At 36.5% G+C, this 24,579-nt stretch overlaps 1 protein-coding gene across 1 annotated transcript; it reads right to left on the bottom strand.

Moving 5' to 3' along the window:
• Positions 1-1,690: 1,690 nt before the first annotated feature.
• On the bottom strand, positions 1,691-24,579 carry LOC111607172. The gene is made up of 16 exons (XM_023329107.1): positions 24,014-24,579; positions 23,654-23,759; positions 20,615-20,828; positions 19,139-19,281; positions 14,804-14,978; positions 14,610-14,665; positions 12,499-12,689; positions 10,806-10,916; positions 10,579-10,704; positions 8,840-8,938; positions 8,608-8,766; positions 5,156-5,714; positions 3,202-3,265; positions 2,465-2,643; positions 2,294-2,382; positions 1,691-2,220 (listed from the first exon to the last, which is right to left on the bottom strand). The coding sequence occupies exons 1-16, from the start codon at positions 24,200-24,202 to the stop codon at positions 2,122-2,124; spliced, it is 2,559 nt and encodes an 852-aa protein (XP_023184875.1). The 5' UTR covers positions 24,203-24,579; the 3' UTR covers positions 1,691-2,121.

The raw sequence follows: 24,579 nt of genomic DNA on the forward strand, positions 1-24,579 counted from the left end.
TTGTTTGTTACTTTTAAGCAGTTATGAGGCACTGAAACCTGAAACTGCTGGGCAAGTCACTCAGTAGGTTGTTGCTAGGTAACCAAAGAGTGGGTGAGTTGCTAAGTAACCTAAGAGTGAGTGAGTAAGTTGATTCCATGATAGTAACTGATCAAAAATATAATTCAAAATTAAAAAATGACAGATACACCAAAAATATACATTTATGTGGAAACTTTGATATTTTAAAGATCAAAATGAAAATAATTAATGTAAATAACAATTGCAAAATAACATCAGGCAAAAAATATTTATTTTTTTATATCAGTTTCTTTCAAAGTAAAACGAATGAAACATTAAGAAAAGCAGCAGGTGTGTATCTAAGGAGCTAAATTGGGACCAGAAAGTTTGTTCGAAAGAAGAAAAAAAAAACTGAAATAAAAACTTAAAAACGTGGATCTGGAAATTAGCTTTGAACATCTTTTTTCAGTTTCACTGTTTTTCAAATTCAACAATTTTTTTTTAGTTTCAAATCTTTTTTTCCAGTTTTTTTTTTTTTTGAAGTTTCACCTTTTTTTTATTCAGCTTTAATTTTTTTTTCTTTCGAACAAATTATGGTTCCAAATTAGCTCCATATTGCATGGTGAACTTTTTGGTTTGAAACAAGATTTTTCAACATTCAGTCACAGTGGGTAAAATATGCATGAATGTTAACCAAATAAAATGTGACGTAATGAAGTGACTCAAGTAAAAGTTTAAAATACAGTAATAAAACACTCCTAAAAGCTTTTTTTTTTGCACTAGTTAAATATAACTATTAATGAATACTGGTAGCGTCCATATTTTCTTTTCTAAATAGCCGTTCTTCTAAAAGTCCCAGTCTGAAGGGGTTTTTAACCAGGTAGGTCTTTACACAATGTCACTCTCATTTATGTTTTTTCATTAAGTGTCTTCTTCGCTGCTCTTTTTGACACCTGGTCACCATGGAAACGACGTCCCTGAAGCTTTCTACGCATCAGCTGCAGCTTTCTCCATGACGACTTGCTAAGTGACTGATTTGGGTGTAATGTCCCTCGCAGCAACATTCTTACCAGTGAAGCTGTTGTGATGCAAAGTGAGAATGAAGGTTTTGTTTCTCCCCAAAGTAACCATGATAAGCCGACAAAGCGACTCGAGTGACCGGCTTGATTCCTGTTACTTCCAGGGGATAATCAGGAAGTTGGAGTGGCGTAAAGTCTGTGTACGCACAGCTGTGGAGCCGAGGAGGAGTCACAAAGGAGTTATGATTTTCTTCTTCTGTGGTTTTTGAGTGATTTTAAAGGTCAAAAGAAGCAGCTATTTGTCTGCAGATGTCACTTGTGCATCAGATTTACTGGAGTACAGGAACAGAACCTTTGTAGGTAAAAAAACAAGAATAATTACATGAAATTTTGAATGCATTAAAATTTATGTAATTAATAAAAAATAACATGTTAATGTCATGACCATAACTAAAACAAAATTCTTAGATTTTCACCCAACGTTCACAACAAATACGGATCGTCTATCAAAAAAAAAAAAAAATCAGTAAAAAAATAAACATTTTTGTGTTGTATTTGTTGCTCCCTTGGAAAAGAGGATTTTAATCTCAATGTTTTTTTTTTTTATGAAATTAAGGTTAAATAAACAAGAAAAAACAAAAATAGCCAATATTTTATAAATACATATTTTATTTTGAATAAATTTTCAAGTTTTACATATTTACTTCAAGTTTTGGGAGAGGCAGCAAGATTTTATATTTTCAAAAATACCTGAATCAGATTCCTTTTGTAAGCAAAGACCTTTAACACAAAGTGCCAAATTATTTTAGAAAACAAAATGTGGGCGGTGATACCTGGAAAACAGAAACAGAGGTGACTTTTTCCTTCCTGAGATCATCAAGTACTAGAAGATTCTGACTCTCACAGATAAAGTTCCTGATCTCAGCCATCAACAAAAAGAAACTAACACCCACATTGTGTCTGAGGTACAAAATACTCACACAAAAAAAGGAAACTTCTTTTACATTTATGCACACATGATCCCAAACATTAAGGCAATTAACTATAAACATTATTATTTTAAAAAATGGTTGCACATTAAAATAAAGGCAGGTTTCACAGCTTAGTTGGCGTGGTTGGTCACTTTGTGAAGAATCGCAGCACTGATCTGCAGCGAGGGATCGCTAGGCAGAAACTCCCTCAACAGGAACGCGAGTAGCATCTGTTGAAAAACATGGCGGACATGTTTTACAGTGAAAAGAGACGAAGGGAAGTGGAAAGGGTGAGATACTCACACATATCAGAGTTTTGTTTTCCTCTTGGTTCTGGAAGATATTAAAAACCGACTCCACGTCCGTCTTCTTCAGGACGAGATAGCTTGAATCTGCAGAGAGGAGACAGGAGTCAGGTTTCCCCCCAAAGCAACGTGAACGCGTCTGAATGGAGAGCAGGAAGAAGTGGGCTACATCGAGCGCTGATGAGGTCGTGAGCTCGCTCTCGGGTCTCCTTCCTCTCCTCGTCGGTGCGAGGATGAGGAGCGGTGACCTGCTGGGTCTCTGGCCACAGATTGCTGCGCAGAGCGTCGATGTAGGCCACCATCTGCTCCTCCGTCGGGTTCAACTTGTTCAGGAAAGAGTTAATCTTCCTGCACAGAAAGACAGAGACTCAGAAAAAAACAATAACAAAATCTTACAAAGTAATTTTGGTCTTTTTTTCATACAAATATCTTAGTAAACTTGAAATTACACAAAAACTAACTAACAAGTAATTATTCAGGAAGATTTAAGGGCTTATTTTAAGTTAATAATTTGTTAATATTGATGAAAGAGTCACTGGTAGATGAATTCACTTATAACATGGGAAAAATATCCTGCTTAAAGTTAAATTATATATCAAATGAACTGGTACGTTTTCATCAATATTAAGGACTTATTAACTTAAAACAAGCTCTTATATCTTACTGAAACACTTGTGACTTGTAAGTTAATTTCGTCTTATTTCAAGTGTGGTAAGAAATTTGCACTAAAAACTAGATAAAATTACTTGGTAAAATAATTTCTTTCATGATTTGATTCATGTGTTTGTTTGAATGTTTTTTATTTTCACTTAATACACTGCAAAAACAAATTTTACCAAATAATTTTGGTCTACTTTCTAGTGCAAATATCTTGTGAAAGTGAAAGAACGTAAACTGTTGACTTACTTCTTCAAGATGGGCATCACAGGTTTTAATATGGCATCAAAAATGTTGATCAGGATGGAGTTTCCTGTGAAAGAAAGGACAAGCTTATAAAATTATAAAACTGCAGTCATGACAATAAAAATCTGTCCTTTTCCAATCAGAAAATATCAATATTGCTTTTACAGAACTCAAATTAGATAAACATCAAGAAAATATTAAACCAAAGTGGAAAAGATGTTACCTCCTTTGATTTAACAGATTAGAAAAACACCTTTTTTAGCATCAATAACTTAAACAGGTGCAACCAAATAAAAGATCAATAATCTTTGTTGCTCATTTCAGAAAATGAAACTCCTAGAGTGACCCATTTCAAATTTCTTCTTGTAATTAGAATGATTATTGCCTAAAGATAATAAAAAATTAAGTGTCAAAAATTACCCAACTTTCATTCTTAATGCACAAATGTCTCATAATGGCAATATTATGGTCTGTACACAAGTCACGAAGTAAGTTACAAAACATTGTTAAAAAAAAGCTGATTCTTCAGAATGCTGTAGCCAAGAATATTCATAGAAAGTTGAGTTCCTACCACACTTTAGTGTGGTAGGAAAAGATGCACCAGCAAAAAGAAGAACAGAAGCCTTGCAAAATATCATGCAAAATAAATTTACAAACTCTCGTTAAAAGCTTTTTTCTCTCTAAAATGATTTTTGGTCGCTTTTTACAAATCTGTCATTTCGTTCTTAAAGCTGCGGCAATAAAACTAACTTAATTTCCTCCAACCGGCCTTCTGTCAGTCAAGTATTTAAGATCATTTATTTCCAAGACAAACAACCACAGTGTGAGTTAATTATAAAATTAATTTAACAGTATAAAGTTTGCATGAGGTTGAAAATTCATCTCTGAACTTGCTTCTTTGCTGAGGCTACATTATTAAAACATGTTTCTGCAGCTGCTGCTTTCATTTTATATTCTACCGACTCTGCATGATTTCTGTCCTCACCTCGGACTGCAAGAAGTTTTCATTTTTAACAAAATACATTATTTTTGCAGGCAACCAGCTGTCAGCTCTCAATTTCCTCTGAAAATGAAAGTTTTACCCAGGCCTCATAAAAACAAACCACACTAAAAATAACGTGTTGATTAATGAAGAGTCTGTTTTCACTGCAGGATTCCTGAGGCAACTTTTCAAGTCCTTACAGGCAGAGTCCAGTAGTAACTAGTTATATTTACTCAATTACATTTACACGAGTAAACTTTTTTTGAAAAAGCTATATTTTTTTTTACTACTTTGTATTTTTTACTTTTACTTCAGTCATTTTCTTATGAAGCATTTCTACTCTTACTTGAGTAAAATTTCTGTATTTTCTACCCACTGAATGAAAAACAAACACGTTTTAACCAAAAATGCACCAAACACAGACGCACACCTGCAGTTTTTGATCAAATTTATTCAGACTTTTACTGAAAACGTGATTTAGAAAAAATTATTTTCCTTGATTTTGTTATTTTTTTGTTACTTACTGAATATGAATTATTGTCATTTTTGTCCATAAAATACCAAAACGTCCACTTAGCTTTATATTTTGTTACGTCTGATTTTAAATTTTTAAATATCAAAGAACTGATTATTTGATTAGTTACTCAGTACTTGAGTAGACTTTATAGCAAATGTATTTTTAATTTTTACTTTTACTTGAGTAATTTTATTATGATGTACCACTAGTTTTATTTTAGTAAAATGTCTAGAATGAAAAACAAACATGTACTCATACTTGAGTACAGTTTCTCTGTATTCTGCTTTCAGGTGGCGGTTTTATTTTTTCTGCCACAGAAATGAACCAGCTGTCAAGACTTCAGCAGGAAAAAGAAAGAAATCAATAGAAGAAAAAGAGAATAGCAGAAACGGCAGAGTTTCAAACCCTGCTGTGAAGTCCACATGAGTGCATCATCTGACATTAAAGAGTAAACAAACCTGATATTTCTTTCAGCAGCTCAATAATGGCTTTGGTTGACTCCAGCTGCTCACAGCTGCCTTGACCTCTCTGACCCTGAGAGTCGTCTCCTCTCTGCAGAGCGCCCGGCATCGTCTCCTTTCCTTTCGTCTTCCCTGCTACACCCGACATCCTGAAACACGTCTGCTCCTTTTTATTTGACTTTGAGCTGCAGCTGAGGCGCGACGGCCCCTCTGCGGCCGCCCGCTGCGTCTCATCAGGCGGCTCCTCATCCTCGCTGGCCTTCGAGGAGGACAGAGACTCCTGCGAACCGGTTCTGCTCAGTCCCTTGATGTTCATTTTGACGGGAGAGGTTAAGGTGTTATCAGAGTCCTGGAGGCAGTTTTCATGCGGGTTAGCTTCTGCTTCCTCAGGCTGTTTTGGAGGATTGTTGTACTGGGAGATGACGATCTTTGGGAGCGGGGATCCGTTTTGAAGAGGAGTGGAATTACAATGATTTTCTGCAGAGAGGGAGGTCGACTCAGGATGTGGAGATGGCAGTGCGTTTTCTTTGGGGACTTCTGTCTGCAGGCTGGAGTTCTGCAAAGAAAACAAAAACAATCTGGATGTGACAGACAGCAGACCCTGAGGAAACAGCCTTCATATTTAATTAAAGACACAAACCTCCAAAAAAAAAACACTTCAAAATCAGGAGCAGGTTTCCAACTTCATCAGGTTTTAAATCCTGACACAAAATGACTTCTAACATGTTTTTTTTGCTTTGTACATTTTAACACAAACACATTAAACCAGAGGTGTCAAGCTCGTTTTCATTTTGGGGCATATAAAGATCATAAATGACGACAAAATGTTGGTTGTGCCAGAATGCATTGATAAAACCCATTAAAGAATTATATCTAATTGTCTCTACATTGATGTAACTTCAAAACACAGATAAAAACGTCATTGAATTGATAAAACAACATTTAAGCACACAACTGTTTTTGAAGGCTCTTTTTAAGTGAAGTGCTAGGATTTCTGCTAAAAAAAACTCAGAAATTTTATATTAAACTCAGAAATTTTCTAGAGAAACTCAAATTTCGAAGTTTCAAATGTTGAATATTTTCGACTTTAGGAAATTTTCGGAGTTCCGGAAAATTGTACAAGAAAAATTTTCAGCTATTCAAACTCAAATTTCACAGATTATCTTCTAGAAAATGTAAAATTAATCTCAAAATTTCTTAGTCATTTCCGGATAATTTCTGACTTTTCAAAGTTGGACATTTTTTGTGGTTTTTATAGAACATTTCTGATATTAATCTAAAAAGGTTTTTTCAAGCAAATTTTTTACTTTCAAACTCAACATTTTCAAAAAAGATCGTAGAAAGTTTGTGAAATCAGTCTAAAAATTTCTTGGTTTTCTCCAGCAAATTCTTGACTTGAAACTGAAATTTTGGATTGTTTTTCTAGAAAATGTTCAAGATTAATCTAAACATTTCTGAGTTTTTCCAGCAAATTTTCAACTTTTCAAAACCAGAAATGTTCTTGTTTTTCCAGAAAATTTCAGATAATTTTTTTCTTTTTCTATTTATAATGGTCGTTGTAAGGTATTTTTTACATCTTCCACTTCTGTTTTTTATTTATCAGATTAAAATCCCGGTAAAACACAAAGCTTGAGTGTGTAGCATGATAAAATGTGAAAAACCTCAAGAGGTGTGACTCGTCCTGCAGAGCCCTGAACCATTGCAGAGGAGAAACATCAACCTTGTGATGTTCTGCTGCACCAGGTCGGCTTTGCAGGTCAGTGAGCCGCTTTTGTGGATCTGACAAATGTGCTCCCTCGGCAGAGATGAACTTGTTTCTATTTTAGTTCCTACATGGATGAGCAACCTGCCGCAGACCAGCAAACAAATGGAGGCATGCAGGCCGCATGGCTATCAGCAGCAGCAACCTGCTGTTACATACACACACACACACACACACACACACGCACACACACACGCACGCACACACACACACACACACACACACGTGTGTTGACTGTCTCTAAGCTTTTGGCTGCAGACTCAATAAAATTTTATTTTGTTCCAAACTTAAGAACCAGAAGTGGGATGTATTCTGGAATGGTACATTTGTAATGATGTTACAGATAAACAGATTTATCATTTTTAACAAATTTCAGAACTACTGAAAAGACCGATAAAACAAAAAAAAGTGATAATAAAAGCATCCATCCACTTTTATCTCCATGTTTTTCAAAATGGGAGGGAAGGAGAGAAAAAAAATTGCAATAAAATTTTTAAATCAAATTTTTACAGATATATTTTTAGTTATATACCATTTTTAATGAAATCTAATTTGTTTTTTCAGTCATTTAAAAATAAAAAAAGTTAACGGGGCAGCGTTAATCATTGGCCACCATTGCCAAGTGACTCAGCAGCAGTAAACGCCTCAGGAACAAGCAGTTCCCCTCCCAAACAGGTGGTGGCAGCAGTGATGACATCAATATATCCCTATATTTATTAATATAGCAAGGCTTTCTAGAAACTATCTTCTGTTTAGTGAATTATTTTGAAAACACTGAAAATGTTTGATGATTTTTTTCCTTCAATTGCAGCTATCATTTTGGCCAAAAATCTTTTTAGTTTTAGTTACATCAGCCTGCAGGACATTTATCCAAAATTAACCCCAGAGTGAATTTGCAAACTTGAATCAGTTGTGGTTATGTTGCTTTTGGAGTGATTTATTCTTCTTTGGTGAGTGGCCTTCATGCTGGTATAGGCAAGAAATATGTCTTTTTGATCAAAAGTATCAAAACGTAGGGCTGAAACAATTAGATAAATCATGATCAATCGATTACTGAAATAATTGTCTAAATATTTACTAAAAAAAAAAACCCATATGCGCTGAAAGAACAACACACTTAGCAGAGATTTAGCTAAAACCGTAAAAAAAATGTATGCATTTTGCATTTAAGATGGAAAACAAAACCTTTGAAGTGTTTCACCATGTTTTAGTTTCACCTGGTTCAAATTTACAAAAAAAAAATCAGTTAATAAATGATTAATAAATAATCAACAGATCAGCCCTGCACTGTTTCGATGTAGAAATAGCTGAGCTATTCACGCGTTAATGTTAGAAGTATTTCTTTTTAGCTACCAATGATCAAACGTTCACTAAAGGAAAGCTACATTTTTGCATTTTAGGCAATAAAATGTTGATTTTCCTATTCAAATAAGGAACTGGATCATTTGTTGATGTGCATTTGATAAAATAGAAAATCTACAATTTGTTTTATCCAATTAATTGTCAAAATAATCGACAGATTAAACAATAACATAAATAACTTGTGTATTTTAAACTGAGTGGAAACATTCTGTAATTGTCCAACTAAGACAATTCTCGAGTTTATCAACTTGCCAATGAATCATTATTATTAATGATTCATTAATAATCATTAATGATGATAATGAAAGCTGCAGTGACCCATCACCTCTTCCTCCTCTTGGCCTGGAGTGAGGAAGCAGGCCAGACCGCTAAGAATCCCCCACACGCCTGCATAATGCTCCTCCTCGTTCAGCAGCTTGTCGAGCGGACACAGGAACTGAAAAACGGCCTGAGTGTGGCCGATCATGGCGTCAGAAACCAACTCCTGCAAGAGAAAGAGACAAAACGTTCACTCAAAGCTCTTTACATGTTCATCCGTGTGATCTGAGCTTTCGGACCTGCAGGAAGTGCTCAGCTGAAGCTGTGGCTTCATCTTTCACCTCAGCGCTGACCTCAGAGTCTTCCAGGGTGGAGATGCTGGGAAGGCTGGTGGAGTCCTGAAATATTGATATCACCATTTAGAAAAAAATAATAAAGGTGAACAAAATGTAACAAACAATAATTTTATTTAATTTATCCAGCAATCAGCGACAGGAGTTTTACACGTGTGCTCTATTTCATTACATTTTTTGCACAGAAATCACACTTAGATAATGAGATTTCATTTTGCTCATTTCTGCTTATTCTGAGCCTCTTGCCACTTTAAATCAAAATAAGCTGCTGCTGGCCACGACCCCCAACTCAAAGTTTACACTCACATGTGAAAATAGCTGCTCACAGATTCACAAATATATAACCAGTAAATCTTCGAAAAGCAGAAGTGGAGCCTCCTGCACAACCAACAAGAACGCATTAAATGAATTCTTGATGGTAAGTCAACAACAAAACTCTTCTCTTTTCCAGCAGCCGTTGTACCGCAGTAAAACCAGCTGACCAAACGTGCTGGACCTCAGCTTTGTTGCTAGGTGACGGTGCAATGCCTGTTGATTGTGACTCAACATTTGGGAGGTTTTTGAAACGGCTCATTTTCCCAGCAACAAAAAAAATTAACTTATTTCCAAAAAAAGTCTGGGTTGCTTTTTAGAAGCAGTGGAGACCCAAATGGAAGTATAAAACCATGTACTTTATACGTTTGCCTTTTTTAAAGGCTTTGTAGATGGTGTTTAGGTAATTTTGCATTACTGGAAGACATTATTCACAGTACGTAATCATATTTTCAAATTTACTGTCAACTTTAAACAGTTTTTTAAGTAAAAAAACAACTGGTTGACAGTCCTAGCGCCCCATAGCACCAGGATGAGGAAGTTTTCTGGTGGAAACTCAGACAAAAATAGCCCAAATTAATCTATTTATAGAGCTTTCAGGTGAACAGTGGTCAATGAACTGGTGTGCAGCTCAATACATGACAAACCTTGTGCGCTTTAATTAGGACGCCATTAAGTCAGACCTAGAAAAACGTCTTCAGGAGTTTTCACTACAATCAAACGATTAGACAAAGTACATCATCAATAAGCCAGATGGATGAGGTCCTGATCTTATCTCAATAGAGGCTCATTTCAGAATCTCCTGTCCAGGATATCAGTTAGTTGTTCCTGATCAATATCTTCTGGTCAGAGGAGTTGTACGTTGAAAGCTCCGTATTCAGCAGAAAAAACTAGAGCAGCAGTTTTGAAACCGCTTTCAGGCATGGCAGTAACTTCATTCCCCTTATTATACAAAACAGATGTGTTGTTTTCACATTCCTGCCCGCATTTTTGTGGTTTATGGCAAAACAAGCTATGGAAAAGGCAAGAAATAAATTTAATTGAGTGCAACAATTCCAGTGGGCTTTTCATCGCTCACTGCACAGACATCAAGCTACTGCCAAAAAAATGTTTTCCAACAGGTTGGCGCTACATTGCATCAGCCAAAAGAGCAAACTGCTGCGTTTGATTCTTAGCCATATGGTAAATAGTCTGAACTCGCTTTACACACGAGCCTTTCAGCTGCTCTAAGCTGTTTTTGTCATCCATCTTGGCCACAGTGGCATATACACAATGAATGAAGTTCCTGAAACACCTGCCAGTGTCCCACAATCAGGAAAATGCTGTAATTAGGAAGAACAAAGCGCATCGCGGCTCTGCTTGCAGGGCTTTACCTGCCATCTGTTGCGGAAATAAACAACATCCATGTAAGTCTTCTTGATGTCCCAGTGTAAATTCTCAGGGCTGCCCTTTTCCTCCAAGTGAACGGTGAAGATTAGCTCGTCGTCCTCCCAGTCAGCCTGAAACAAGAGTTAATGACTGCTCAACAGCGTGGCTCAGACATTAGCGAACACAGCCTCAGCATGCAGATAAGAGCCTTACGACGTCTTTAGCCACTCACATGAGGGATGCTGACAGCCCAGCAGCCAACGCGCCACATCTCATAAGAAAGCTTGAACTCTATCATGTCCTCCTGGACGCTGGCCAGGTACTCGTCCAGATCGCTGTCGTCCTGATCGAAGCGAGGAGACATGAGGGAATGAACATGGCAGGTTTAACTGCATTCACACTGCAGTCCGAAGTGACCCAATTCCAATTCTTTACTTATTTTTGCCTTAATGCAACCTGTATCTGATCTTCTCATGACAACACAGGTCGTATTTTTCTTTGACTGTGACCCAGGTCACTTGGATATCTGATACGTATCTGATTTTTAAAAAATGTTTACCTAATCTGAATGGTCAGTCATCCTTAGCATGCACGTTTACTTCCGCAAACACTGAGCACTACTTCTTCTTATTGGCAGAACACTGAGCACACTCTCTATGGTTACTGCGTCCTCTACTGCGCATGCGGGACACTTTCAGGTCTTTTCATACTGGATATCACGTACAAGTCGCCTATATTTGGAAGAATGAAAGACCAGCCCCCCCAAAAAATCAGATTTGACAAAAAATAGAAATTGGGTCACTTAGGCTGCAATGTTATCTTCATTTACCTGTCAAGTTTCCCATTTTGGCCGGGAAACTACTATATTTTACCCCTCTTTCCCGCCGTGCTCCCATATTAGTATGTTTCCGTAAAATTTAATTATAACATAATGACGTCTGCCTCCTCCTATTCACCCCCAGGCCAACGATAGTCTCTTCCCACACCGCCGCTCTGACGGTAGCACAAGTCGGCGACAAATTTCACGTATTTTCAAATCCAAAACATGACAGGTATCATGTGTGGACCCGTTCATGTTGTTGTCTATATCCGGAAATCTCGCGCATGCGCACAAAGCTGGAGGGCAAAAAGACTGTTTTTTTACAAGACATCCATGGCCGCAGTAGAACAACTGCGTTGACTAAATGAAACCTGCAGGTATTATTAATTTAGTGCTGTTTGCCACATCAAAGGGGAAAATGGCGCAGAAAAAACGTTAAATAACTAAAAAAAAAACAAAAAAAAAAACAGTCTCGTTCTCTGTGTGCTACGCTAATCGCAGACTCGTTGCCATAGCAACTGATAACCCCCCCCCCAGCTACTTTATGTTTCCAGATTCAACACCAAAAACACACTCAAACATTTCCCACACAAAGAACATAACATTCAGTCTGTTACAGCTTCATGTTTTTAGGCTTCATGTTTATTTAGGGATTATTAATAAGTAATCTTTGTGGTGGATTAGCTACCGCAGCTACTAGCTAAGCTAACACAGCCGTGGTTGATTAGCTAATTTAAACACCTGCTCTACTGATGATCTCTCTGAGTTGGGTCGCCTTGTTATTATTTTAGCTGAACCGAAACAACAAATTCCACATCACATCTACATGCTAATGTTGCCAAAATCAAGCTAGCATAACTGAACTACTTTCCTCTCCAATTTTTTTTATTAATTAAAACTTTTCACTGACCTTGTTATCTAGTTGTCATTAATTGTCTTTGTCTAGTTGTCTTTAATATATCAGGCGTACATTTAATATGTTGTTTTGAGAATTAACAGCTAGAACCAATGCTAGTCATGGTCAGCTAGCAGCTTTTTGCCCTCCAGCAGCGAGATGGGGCCGGAAGTTTGCGTGTGACGTCACAAGGATCCATGGCCGCCTCACTCTGTGTGAGTCGTCCTGGCTGACGACCGAGCCCTCTTTGCTGCCGCCGTCCTCATCGTTGGACCCGTCTTCCTGGGTCGCCATGATCCTCATAACCAGCTCTTGCTCCATCTTTTTTATCTTCTTCTTCTTGGCTTTCTTTGTCTTCATCTTGTCCACAAATTTGGACCATCCTTCCCTTAACTTGTGACCTTAAAAATAAATAAATAAAACCAAAGTCATCTTTGTACTGAAAGTTAGCACCCAGCTTCAGTTATTACAGCTAGAAATGATGGATCAGTAGAGATGCACTGATTGCACTTTTCTGGCCGATCACAGATTACCGAACTTTAAAAACCAAACCTACCAATTCCAGTTTTGACCAATACTGATTCAGTGCTGATTACTCATCATCCGGAGTACCCAAACATTATTCTCAAGTAAGAGTAGCACTACTTCAACGTATTTTTACTAAAGTAAGAGTAAAAAAGTATTTGGTAAAAAGTTTACTCATGTACTGATCATTTAATATTTAAAAACTACATAATCAAATGGACCAAAATATAAAGTTAAGTGGAAAATTTGGCATTTTAAGGACATAAATGACAATAATTCATATGAGTAACAAAAATAGCAAAATCAATCAAAAGGACTTTTTTTCCAAATTAGTTTCTTTTAATAAAAAACTTATTAAACTTTAACAAGAATTGCAGGTGTGTGTCTGGTGGATTTTTGGTTAAAACATGTTTGATTTTCATTCAGTGGGTAGAAAATCCAGAAATTTGACTAACGTAAAAGTATCACCCCTCTCTGTTGAGTAAAACCTTTTGGGTACACTGCCAACATCAGAATAAAACCTCTAAATACATAACAAGTTTGTGGTGGTTAGTTACAAAAATGAAATCTTAAGAATGACTTTGCACGATACTGCGCTTCCCCCAATCTTGTACTACGCTTAAAGCGAATAAATTATCTCTGCTTTACACTTATTTTTGGTTTAATGTTTGGCAGGATTTGTGAGAAAGTCAACAGTAGATGAAAAGAAAAAAGAAAGCGGGGAAAAAGAAACATGATTAGTATTCAGACCTTCAATGTTATCAATGTAATAGTCCAACAAATTGCATTAATTATAACATTAAAACTGTTCGATTCTTTTCAGTTGAAAGAGAAAACTGTGACTTATTTGGCATTCAGCTTGCAGCTTTCGTAATGAGCTGTCTGGACGAACAAACAGGACTAATTGCGTATGGAAAAACCGGCCAGTAAAGAATTGAAATGCCACCGCTGTCATCGCAAAGTGTTTCATCAAACAGTTGAAGATACAGCGGCGTGAAAACGTGTTTGCCCTCTTCCTGATTTCCTACTTTTTAATATCTCTGTCATGTTTCTGTGTTTCAGAACATTTAAATATTAGTCAAAGATAATTAGGGCTGCAACTAACGATTATTTCAGATTTTTAAAAATGGCACATTTTACAGATCTTTCATGTAACAACTTAAGCCGTTTTCATACAATATTAGAAATACACTAAAGGATGGAAATAAATAAATAAGAGAATAAATATTTTATTGCCTGGAATGTAATGCTGTAGCTTTCCTTTAGTAAATATTTAAGCATGTAAATATACCTTATTATTATTTGTTTTTCTTTTACATTTATTTTGTTTCTATACAGCTGTTTATTCTTTTATTACACTATGTTCAGTAAAGACGAACTAATACTAAATCTGAACAGGTGAAGCTGAAACTGTTCCACTTGTTGACTTTTTGGTAAAACATATTTACAGACAAAAAGATGTTTCCATCTTAAAAGCAAAATGTATATTTTTTGTACAGTTGTGATTTAATTACTGCTCTGAATATGTTTTCTTTCAGCAAATTGCCTTTTTTGAGTCTGTATGCTCCAGTTAACTAGATTAGTTGACGATAACTTAATTTATTGTGTTGTCTTTGAGAAGTTTAATGTTCTGAAACATGCAAATAATAGGAATTCAGAAAGACTTTTTCACACTGCTGCATTTGTACTCTACACTGAAATAATTCAACCTGCTTTTCTGAAACTATTATTATCTTTATAAGTGTTTTTTGCATTTAAAAGATGCAGATCTCCACCACCAAACTCAACAAACACACCTTTCCTTTGGAACGTGACTGCAGTACCGGTTGAACTCTCTGCTCCAGGCAAATTCCTGGGATATAAAACAGAAACAAAATCAAACCTGATCCAATTTTAAACACAGATGGCGGCTGCAGCAGCAGCAGCTTCTTCTTTGAGCCTCAGTAACACTGGGTCAGATCAGCGGGATGCAGAGATGACAGCTACTCACACTTCACTGCCTTCCTCGTCGGTTTCGCCCTCCCACGAAGAAACGGAGGCGCGATCTGGGTCAGATACGCGCAGCTCCTCTGCAGAGCTTTTCAGAGCGACTCCGTCGAGCTGATTCACCACCAGCTGGTTCAGGTTGTCGGGGTCAGAGAGCCAATTCACTATGAGGCCCAGACCTGCAAAGACAAGCACCAGGAAACCTCAAACTTACAGTCTTAAATATAAGGAAATTCTTGAAACACAAGATTTTTATGATAATTGGGCTTTTTGAAAGCGGACCCGTTATGCAAAATTCACTATTTGCACAATTTACACTTTCATCTTTTAGCGGCGTCTAAAAACAACCACACAGCTGTTTTCTAAGGTAATGTTTGATGTCTAGAAGATGATTTGTTTCAAAAACTGCGTCCCAGCTGAGCACGATTGGTCAGCAGGTTTTACCGCTGTACAATGGCTGCTGAAAAAGATAATCGTTTTGTTACTGACTTATCATCCAGAAACCACTTCCTGCATTCTTGTCGGTTGTGCAAGAGGCTCCACTTCTGCTTTCCAAAGATGTACGGTTGGATAATTGCAAATCTATTTGCAGCCATTTTGAAGTGCGACTGTAAATGTTGAGTTAGTGGGCGTGGCCAGCAGCAGCTTATTTGGATTTAAAGTGACAAAAAGCCCTAAAACAGCTCAAAACATGCAGAACTGACCAAACTATAATCTCATCATTTAAGAACTAATTACTGCACAAAAAAGTAATAAACATGTTTTTCCTAAACTCTTCAAGGAACCATCATAGGTCACGTTTTTTTTTCCATTATTTAACCAGGTAAACCCCTTTGAGATCTAGATCTCATTTTCAAGAGGGACCTGGGCAGAAGTCTGCAATACACAGCAACCTGGTTACAAAATAAAACTAATTAATACATATAAAGAAGTGTAAAACAATAGAAAACAATTGGAAAACCTTTAAAGTTTTATTTAAAATATTAATATATCTGGAAAATTGGTAACTGCAGCCTCCATGCTTGAAAAATTACATTTAACGTTAGAAATTTAGTGTTATTGCCTTTGAGTTTCTTTATAGTTTTTGATATTTTCACAGAAACTACAAGTTTACAACTAATTTGGAAACAAAATACACAAAGAAACTACATAATTAAAGCGTTTTAAGTTAATATTGAGAAAATATACACAATGTTTTGAATAATTGTCTGAATAATTGGCAGAACATTTATTCATATGAAACCTTTAGGTTAGAGAAAACTGCAAAACTGTCGTTAGCAACAGCTCCTAAAATTAGAGTTTGATTGGAGAGAACAGGCAACACTTGACTGTTACTTAACATTTTCAAAAGGAGAAAACCCAAGTTCTTTAAAAGCTTAAAATAAATGTGAACAAACTTTGCAAAGACCTTGATAAGAAACCACATTTTTATTTAGTTCTTCATCTGCATAACTTTTAACTCTGATAGCACAGGGCAAAATGTATAAAAGTATAATGTGGTTTCTTATCAAGGTCTGAGCGCAGTTTCTCCCTGCAGTTTTACATTTTTTGGTGAAATATTTCTGTAGCTCCACCATCAGTTTAAGCTCTCCTGTGATAAAAGAAACTCTGTCGGTGTTTTTGTTGCTTATCGGCATCAGGAGAGGAAGCAGGTAAAGGAGATTTCTGTGCAGACGTTGTGTACCGTTAAGGGTGTCCTGCTGCGCACTGATCCTATCTCAGGTTCCTGCTGAAGTAACAAGGCAGCCTTCCCCTTATCAGTAAACTTTAATGTACTTTATTTGGATTTTAAGCTGCAGGAAAAAGTAATGCATAATTGTGAAGTAGAAGGAAAAATATGATTTTTTTTTAAGTGTGCAGTGCATCCTCACTCAGCCTTCACTTAGCTCCCAGCTAGCACAGCATGTCATGAATGCTAATGCTAGTTAGCATGGCCAAAGACGACGGTGGAAAACACATTCCCTGTAAATGAGTTGTTTCTGAGCCATTAGCAGCACATTCACAAGGTTGATTGACAGCATTAAGACCTGCCTCCTGCCTCTGATTGGATGCTTTTGGTTGGGAATTTAATTTACAATAGTACCTCAGGGATTAGGTGGAGGAGACTGATCTTTTCCGATTTTCCGTCTCTTATTATACTGTCATCACTTGGTGATCGCTTTAACAAGTATTTTAAAAATGTATTTTGTGTAAAAGTTACATGCTGCAGCTTTAATGCTCTCCATGGAGCAAAGTTTTAACAATCGTTGGGAATTAAGTGCGTCACATTTTATTCTTTTAATCTTTTCGTTTTCTATTCTGCAACTTAAGTGTTTCCAGTTTTGTTTTATTTTATAAATATGATTTATTTTATTTAAAATAGAGACAGTATGCAGGATACATTGACCATAAGAGGAGAAATGCAGGTTATAGCATTGAATGCTAATTTCTGCCCTGACCCAGCTGATATATTTTTTAAAAATGCATAAGAACAGCTGGATGCTATTCAATATGTATAAAACATAAATATGTCTAAGTTTAATACTGTGAGGAAACCTTAATTATCTCTTTATTCAGACGAAATTTAATACAACTGAAAAAATAATGTTAAATTCCTTTTTAATTCAGTATGTTAGGAAAAATTAAGCTTTTGTACAAAGAGAAAGCCTCAGGTTTTTAAGAAAATGTCTGCCTCTCAATTAATCATCAATACAATCAATCAATTCTAGATTAACTCAATCAGTAACTGGCATCGCTTCCATCCCAGGACTCTAACACAAAACCACTAAAACCCACCACAGACATTTTCAGCATGTTAAAAAAAGCATAAAAGGGAAACCGCTGCCTTCTTAACATGCAGCAGAAGGAAGACCAGGAGACTTCACAGTTAATGGCTCATTTTTAATCCTGTGTTGAGGTTTTAATCTACTGTGAAATGGGTCTTACATGAAGATTTAGGGACAGATATTTCCACCCAGGTATGCGTAATTGTCTTGCACTCAATCTGCAATTCTCTCTGAAAGAAGAAGAGCTCTGATCTTCATAATAAACCGTCTTGTTTTCAGTTTAAGATTAAAGGAGCGAGACGTTCCTCTTTTCGTCCAACAGCCAACATGAAAGGATATGAGAACATGAGCAGAATAAGTCAGCGATGTCCTCGTTAAGGATTAATTGCACTTCTGAAACGTGGCTGCTAACTTGTAAAAAAAAAAAAAAAATCTTTCAGTTCACATGACCTTAAGCGTCACCCCTGCTGGACTGCAGGATCTGAGCCTTTAAACAGTTGTGGTTTTTTCCTAATGTAATGTTTTGCCTATAAAATACCAGCAGGGGATTGGATTAGTAGGAAATATTTAAATATTTAGAGGGGAAAGCTTTTGCTGCGACTCAAATGGTTTTTGTTAGAGTATTTTCTCAATTAGGAGCTCAGGCGTTAAAAAAGAGCCAATGCTTATTAAGAAGAATTCATAGCAAAATATTGGGAATTATTGAGAAAATAGGAAAAACAAATAAAATTTGAATGAGAATAAATTCATAATAATACGAGAATAAAGCCACACAACAATAAAGTTGAAATAACACAAAAATAAATTTATATTAAGTATAATATTACAACTTTATTCTCTTCTGAGACTTTATTCCTGTAATTTTGTTACTTTTATTCTCGCAACTTTATGACTTTATTTTTGTAATTTTATGACTTTATTTTGTAAACTCATGGCTATTTTTGTGATTTTATTACTTTTATTCTTGCAATTTTATTAAGTTTTTCTCGTAAAAGGAGGAGAAAGAGGAAGAAAAAAATAGCAATTAGAAAATTTGATCAAACTGAACTAAATTTAACTCCTATTTGTATAGTTTTTAAATCTGTAAAACCGTCCATTTGATGATTTTTTCTGCATTTTATATGAAATTATTCTTTTCCTCGGTCTACCGGCCTCCTAATCTATGCTTTAAAAGCCTGATCTACACCTGCAGTCGCTTCCATTCATGCTGTGTTGAAAGTTATAGTGATTCGACCCAGTTATGTTCAAGTTGAAAGCACAAGAAGGAAACTCAGTATGACACCGACCTGCCGAGTTGCCTTCAGATGAAAACTTAAACCTTCCCCTGCAGCAAAACTCCAGAGATAAAAACATTATATCCGCTGTTATATAAAAAAGTGACAAATCCCTAAAGGAAATTGGAGGATCACAGCAGGAAAATCCATTCTTTTACATACCTTAAAATACCTCTCTAAGCTCTATAATGCTGCAGACAATAAGGGATTACACAGAATTCACTCTGAAAAGAAGTGAAGAGGCTTAGTCCTTGTGTGGCACCGTGTTACTGTACGAGAGATGATTTAGCGCTTCCTTACCCTTTAAGGCAATGATCTCATTTAAGGCACAGCGGTTGGTTTCTTGGCCCCAGACAGATCGGGGGAACAGGCTGCGCACCAAGGCGTCGGAAAGCTCTCGGAGAAGCGCCATTTCCAGAGCGGCAGCGCTGAACAACGGGTCTCTGAGGGGAAAAACAGAGTCTGAACGATCAGGAGAACCTAATATTTACAACAACATGCAGCTTAGGATTAAAGTGCTGAATGTTTGATATTGAAAAAAGAGTTAAAGGGGCGTTTTTATGTGTTTTACAGGCAGTTAGTATAATTTTATTACAGGTGAGTAGAGTACAAAACAATTGTACTCAAGTAAGAGTAGCACTACTTCAACATAATTTTACTCAAGTAAAAGTAAAAAGTAGCCTTCAAGAAATTACCAGAGTAAAAACATATTTGTTAAAAAGACTACTCAAGTGCTGAGTAACTGATCAGTTATTTAATATTTAAAAATCACATAATTAGATCAACCAAAATATTAAGTTGAGAGGAAATTTTTTGTATTTTAAGGACGAAAATGACAATAATTCATATAAGTAACAAAAATAACAAAATCGATAGAAAAGAAAAGAAAATGTTTCCAAATCTGTTTCTTTCAATAAAAAACTTATGAAATTAACAAAAACTGCAGGTGTGTGTGTCTGTGTCTGGTAAATGTTTGGTTAAAACATGTTCGTTTATCAAATATTGTGGAGAGAATCCAGAAATGTTACTCAAGTAAGAGTAGAAATACTTTATAATCAAATTACTCAAGTAAAAAGTACAGCTTAGTAAAAATACTCCTAAGAGCAATTTTTTCAAAGAAATTGCTCAAGTACATGTAACTAGTTACTACTCAACTCTGCATTTTATAGCATAATCAAGTAATGATGTTAACTTCAGTTGTTATGTCTCAAATACGACGTATGTCCTGATTTCACGTCTTGAAATTAGGCCTCTGTCGCTTTAAGAAGCTCCTGCTCATTCTGAAGCTCCGCCTTCAGGAAGTTATCACATCATGGCTCCTCTATTAACCCTTTAACAACGTTTTTAACCAACGTTTCACTGAGAAGTAGCTCCTATAATGACCTCAGTAGATTTGCATTTCCTTCCAGGTGTTTGCTAATTGCTGCTGGCTAGTCTGAAGGAGCTGAGTGGGGAATCAAAGCTGTTCTGGAAAGATAAAATCTTTTTTCCCTCAATAGATGAAATCAATATTTAAAAATTGAAGTCAGGTTATCTTTTATTAAAATGTGATTCCTCAGATCAGACACTTAAGAGCTATAAAAATCTGTAAAAAGGAAAAAGCTTTCAGAAATATTACGTTGCGCCGCCACAGGTACGCACCAAAACGTTGTTAATCATTCATAAGGTTGTTAAAGTAATAAGACTTTTATAGCGTTTAGACATTTTACTGGGTGCAAAGAGTAACCCGAAGGAGGAAATTCCACTTAAATCACAATAAGAAGGAAAAAGTCTCACCGGTCAGACTGCTTCGCGTCATGCAAGTGCTGCGTCAGAATCCTGATGCAGTCCACCATGGCCTGGCAGACATCAAAGTCCCTGGCCCTCTCAATGATGCGGTCAATTACAAAGTCGAAATCCCTGCTGAGCACCTTGTGCAGGGGCTGATGCTCGCAGGGCTCAGGGACGGCGTACCAAGGCAGAACCAGCTGAGCGTAGGCGCACTCGAACACTGAGAAGATTTGTCACAAAGTCAGTGAGTCACAGTAGAATAATCCCACGCTCGCCTCCTGGAAATCAAACTGAAGAAGGAGTAAAAAACACAGCACTGCACTGAAGGTTGTTAGACATTCAAATTCTTATTTAAAAGCTACTGAGTACCTTCAGGTAAAATTTCAACACAAATATTCATGAAACGATTCTCTTCTGAACATTAGAGGGTTCATGGGGTGAAGATAATCACTTTGGGCGTCTCTTTTTTTTCCTTTAAATAAAGTCTTGTCGTTTGTGTGAATGTCACTTTGACATGTGCGACCCCATCGCTGCAGCGCCACCATGGCAACAGCAGATAATGGCGGCCTCCCACAGAAACCACAGCAGCACTTATGAGTCCCTGATGGCCGCTTGTCCCTTTGCTGTTGTAGCCGTAATCCTCCAGTTGATGTTGGTAATTATACCTGTAGTGGCCACATTAAAGTACTTTTTTTCATAAGCTTACAAACTCAAAAGCTCCTGAAGTCAGAAATGTCTTAAATTTCCAACAGCTTCGCTATTAGCGCTCAGCTGTTTCCCTGCACAACCTCCTCTATCCAAAACACCCCGATTTGGTTGATTTAAATAATTTTACAATAAGGATTTCAACAGATTTATGTTTTATCCAACCATATAAACATGCTTGACCAATAAGTGCAGGGTAATGTTACTGTAAAGATAAATTTGTGCAACCCTAACTGGCTGCATTTATGATTTTACTTGTTAACCTTAAAACTGGATGTAAAAACAACATTTAATATGTTTGATTGTTTATTCAGGATTCAAAGTTTTAGTCTAAATTTTCTATAGAAACTATTCTGAGCTACTAAAAGAGATAAGAGGCATTTAAAGATTCAATAATAGTGTTACAGGCAATAAATCTGTCACTGCATAAAGTAAACATTCTTCTAAATTGAAACCACTTCACTTTAAAACTGTTCATTCATAAATTTAGATGTGGTACCAAGTAAACACTACACTGCAAAAACAAAACTTTACCAAGTATTTTTGGTGTATCTACTAGTGCAAATATTTCAGTACTCTTGAAACAAGACAGTATTAACTTACAGGTTTTAAGTCAAAAGTTCATAATATTGATGAGAATGTATTAGTTTATTGGCAGATTATTTTGATTGTAATATTGACTTTTTTGTCAATATTAATGAATTATTTACTGAAAACGAGCTCCTATATATTGATGAAAAGCTCATTTTCAGTTAGTCTTATCTTATTTCAAGTGTACTAAGATATTTGTACTATAAACTTGATCAAAAAAAGTTTATAGTACAGATTTTGAGTTTTTGCAGTGTACATTTAGTGATTATCCCATGCACAGCCGGCCCAAAGCGTATGTGAGCTTAGCGACTGTTTAGAAACCACCAGGGGGCGCCCAAGAGCATAATTTGATTTTATTTTGTAGTGATGGGTTGCACAGTTTGCACAAATCTATTCCAAATTTATTAAAGAAAAGATTAAATTTGTTAACTTGTTTACTGTAAATTGAATGTTTATCTTCAGATGTTGATATTAAATACATGAATTAATAAATGAATTACATAGCATTCTGCATTTCAAAATGCAAATTATTTAAAACATATTCAAAGTGTATCCATAGTAACGCTGCCATGATGTAAGCTGATTACAAATTACACACATAATTGTAGGTATTTTACATGCACAATGTAGGAATGACGAAGTGTGTTGTGCTTATATGTTGGAATTAAAACAAAATTGGGGCCCCAAAAAAGCTGGGGCCGGCCCTGATCTTATGGAAAAAGAATAGTGGAAAAATACATGGAACAACAAAATGTCTGAAATCATATGATCAGATTGGGCCGTTTGGAAACTTCAATTAGAGTTTATCTTTACTCTGAAAGGACGACTTGATCTTATTTTCTTCTCCCGTTAATGACTAATAATGCAGTAATTACGTATCCTGAGTGCATTCATGATGCACATTTATGATCAAATCTGAAAAACAACAAGACATTGCTGCAAATTACTGGCTGGGTTACAGAAGAGCAAAAGGAAAACACTTAGGAATAAAACTGCCAGTCTGTCTTCCTTACAGCTTGATTTGAGCTGCAAATCATTTACTTCTCCTCAAAGTCGCCCACTTTGAACCTGACAGATTAAATAACTTAACTCATCAAAATGTTTAGCAGCTTAAAATGCAGCTGCAGTGAATCTGAACCGTGTTAAAAATACAGACTGAATTTATCAGTCGACTGCTGGCCTTGTGACGTTTCTACGTGTTAATTTGCATGAACAGCGACCGACTTAGAGCTTTATCACAAAGTCAATCATTTGAATTTCTCTCTTAGACCGCAACCCCCTTCCTCCATTATTATTATTATTATTATTATTATTATTATTATTATTATTATTATTATAGTCACAGTTCTGATTACAGCCGGACACTATGTAAATTAATTCACCAATTCTTGGTGTAGTAAACAGTTTGTGAACACTAAACAAATGTGGATACTGAAGTTCTAGTTTAAATTTTGAAGTTATAAATATTTATTTTGCAGATTGGTGTGACTTTAAGAGTCAGGTTGCAGCATAAAGTCAACATTTTACTCATTAAGAGCCAATTTGATTATTGCTGAGGAAGTGGTTGTTATCTTCTTCCTCCTTCCAATCCCCTCTCACTGCATGTAACATGATCTGCAGCTGTGAACTGTCCTGGCTGTGTCAAGTCAAAACAGAGCTGATGGCACAGCGGCCTGAAATCAGACTTCAAAAATCTGCTTTAATCCGCACTGGCTGAATCTGCTGAGTGCATAGTTTTCTCTGCCTCACCTTGCTGAAGGGATTTCTTCACATGCGGACACTGAGACGTCAGCGGGATGCTCTGCTCAAGGTTCCTCACATCAGTCTGTTCAAACGACTCTTCCTCGACATATTCCTGGAAACAGAACCGAGATTAGAAAGTTGAGAAACCGGAATTTCTGGGGATGTACAACCTGTTGGCAAGCCTCAAATGACTTTAGAAACTGACTTTCATTGACTCATTGGCGTGTTTCACCTGTGGGGATTGATTTTGAGTTTCAAATGCAACTATTTTGTGATTTACAAACTCAATTCGCCCTCATATCAACAAGTTATTAACCTTAATATGGTTGGAAGTAGCTTTTTTAATAACAAAAACAACGTGCCGACCTCAAGCGGATGTTCTTTGGTTTCTTCATCAGTTTGGGTGCTGCTCTCTCGCCTGTTGTTTCCAAACAGCAGCGGCGTTGAAACGCAGAGGAGGAAACATATAACATACTGTATGATTGTGCGACCGCAGTCTGAAAAATACCAAACCAGGCCGAGGCTCACAGCGATGGAAAGACGCCACAGACGCATGTTCTTCCCTCACAGCAGGCTCCTTCCGCCGGCGCGGCTGACTTTGAGTGGATAAGAGTTGGATGAAGTAGCAGCTAGCTTGTTTACTACCATCTTTAAAGCTCCGCAGAGAAAGAGGAACGAAACGACAAATGCGCTGTTTGGCTTCGTGATCGCAATCTGTCAGAAGAAAACGAGAAACTTTGTCAAGCTGGATAAAGCGGAGCTGTGATTGGCTGAGGGGAGTCCTCCCGTGTCAGGCGTAGACGGTGAAAGCGCGACATCTAGTGGACGCGCTGTTACATTACAGCGACAAGTTGCTGATAAATAAGTAGTTTATTGCACCAAAATGCATCTCAAAATTATATTTTTTATATTTCAGGTTGCATATGAAATTC

This window comes from Xiphophorus maculatus, chromosome 23, assembly GCF_002775205.1.
Source record: "Xiphophorus maculatus strain JP 163 A chromosome 23, X_maculatus-5.0-male, whole genome shotgun sequence".
Taxonomy (NCBI): domain Eukaryota; kingdom Metazoa; phylum Chordata; class Actinopteri; order Cyprinodontiformes; family Poeciliidae; genus Xiphophorus; species Xiphophorus maculatus.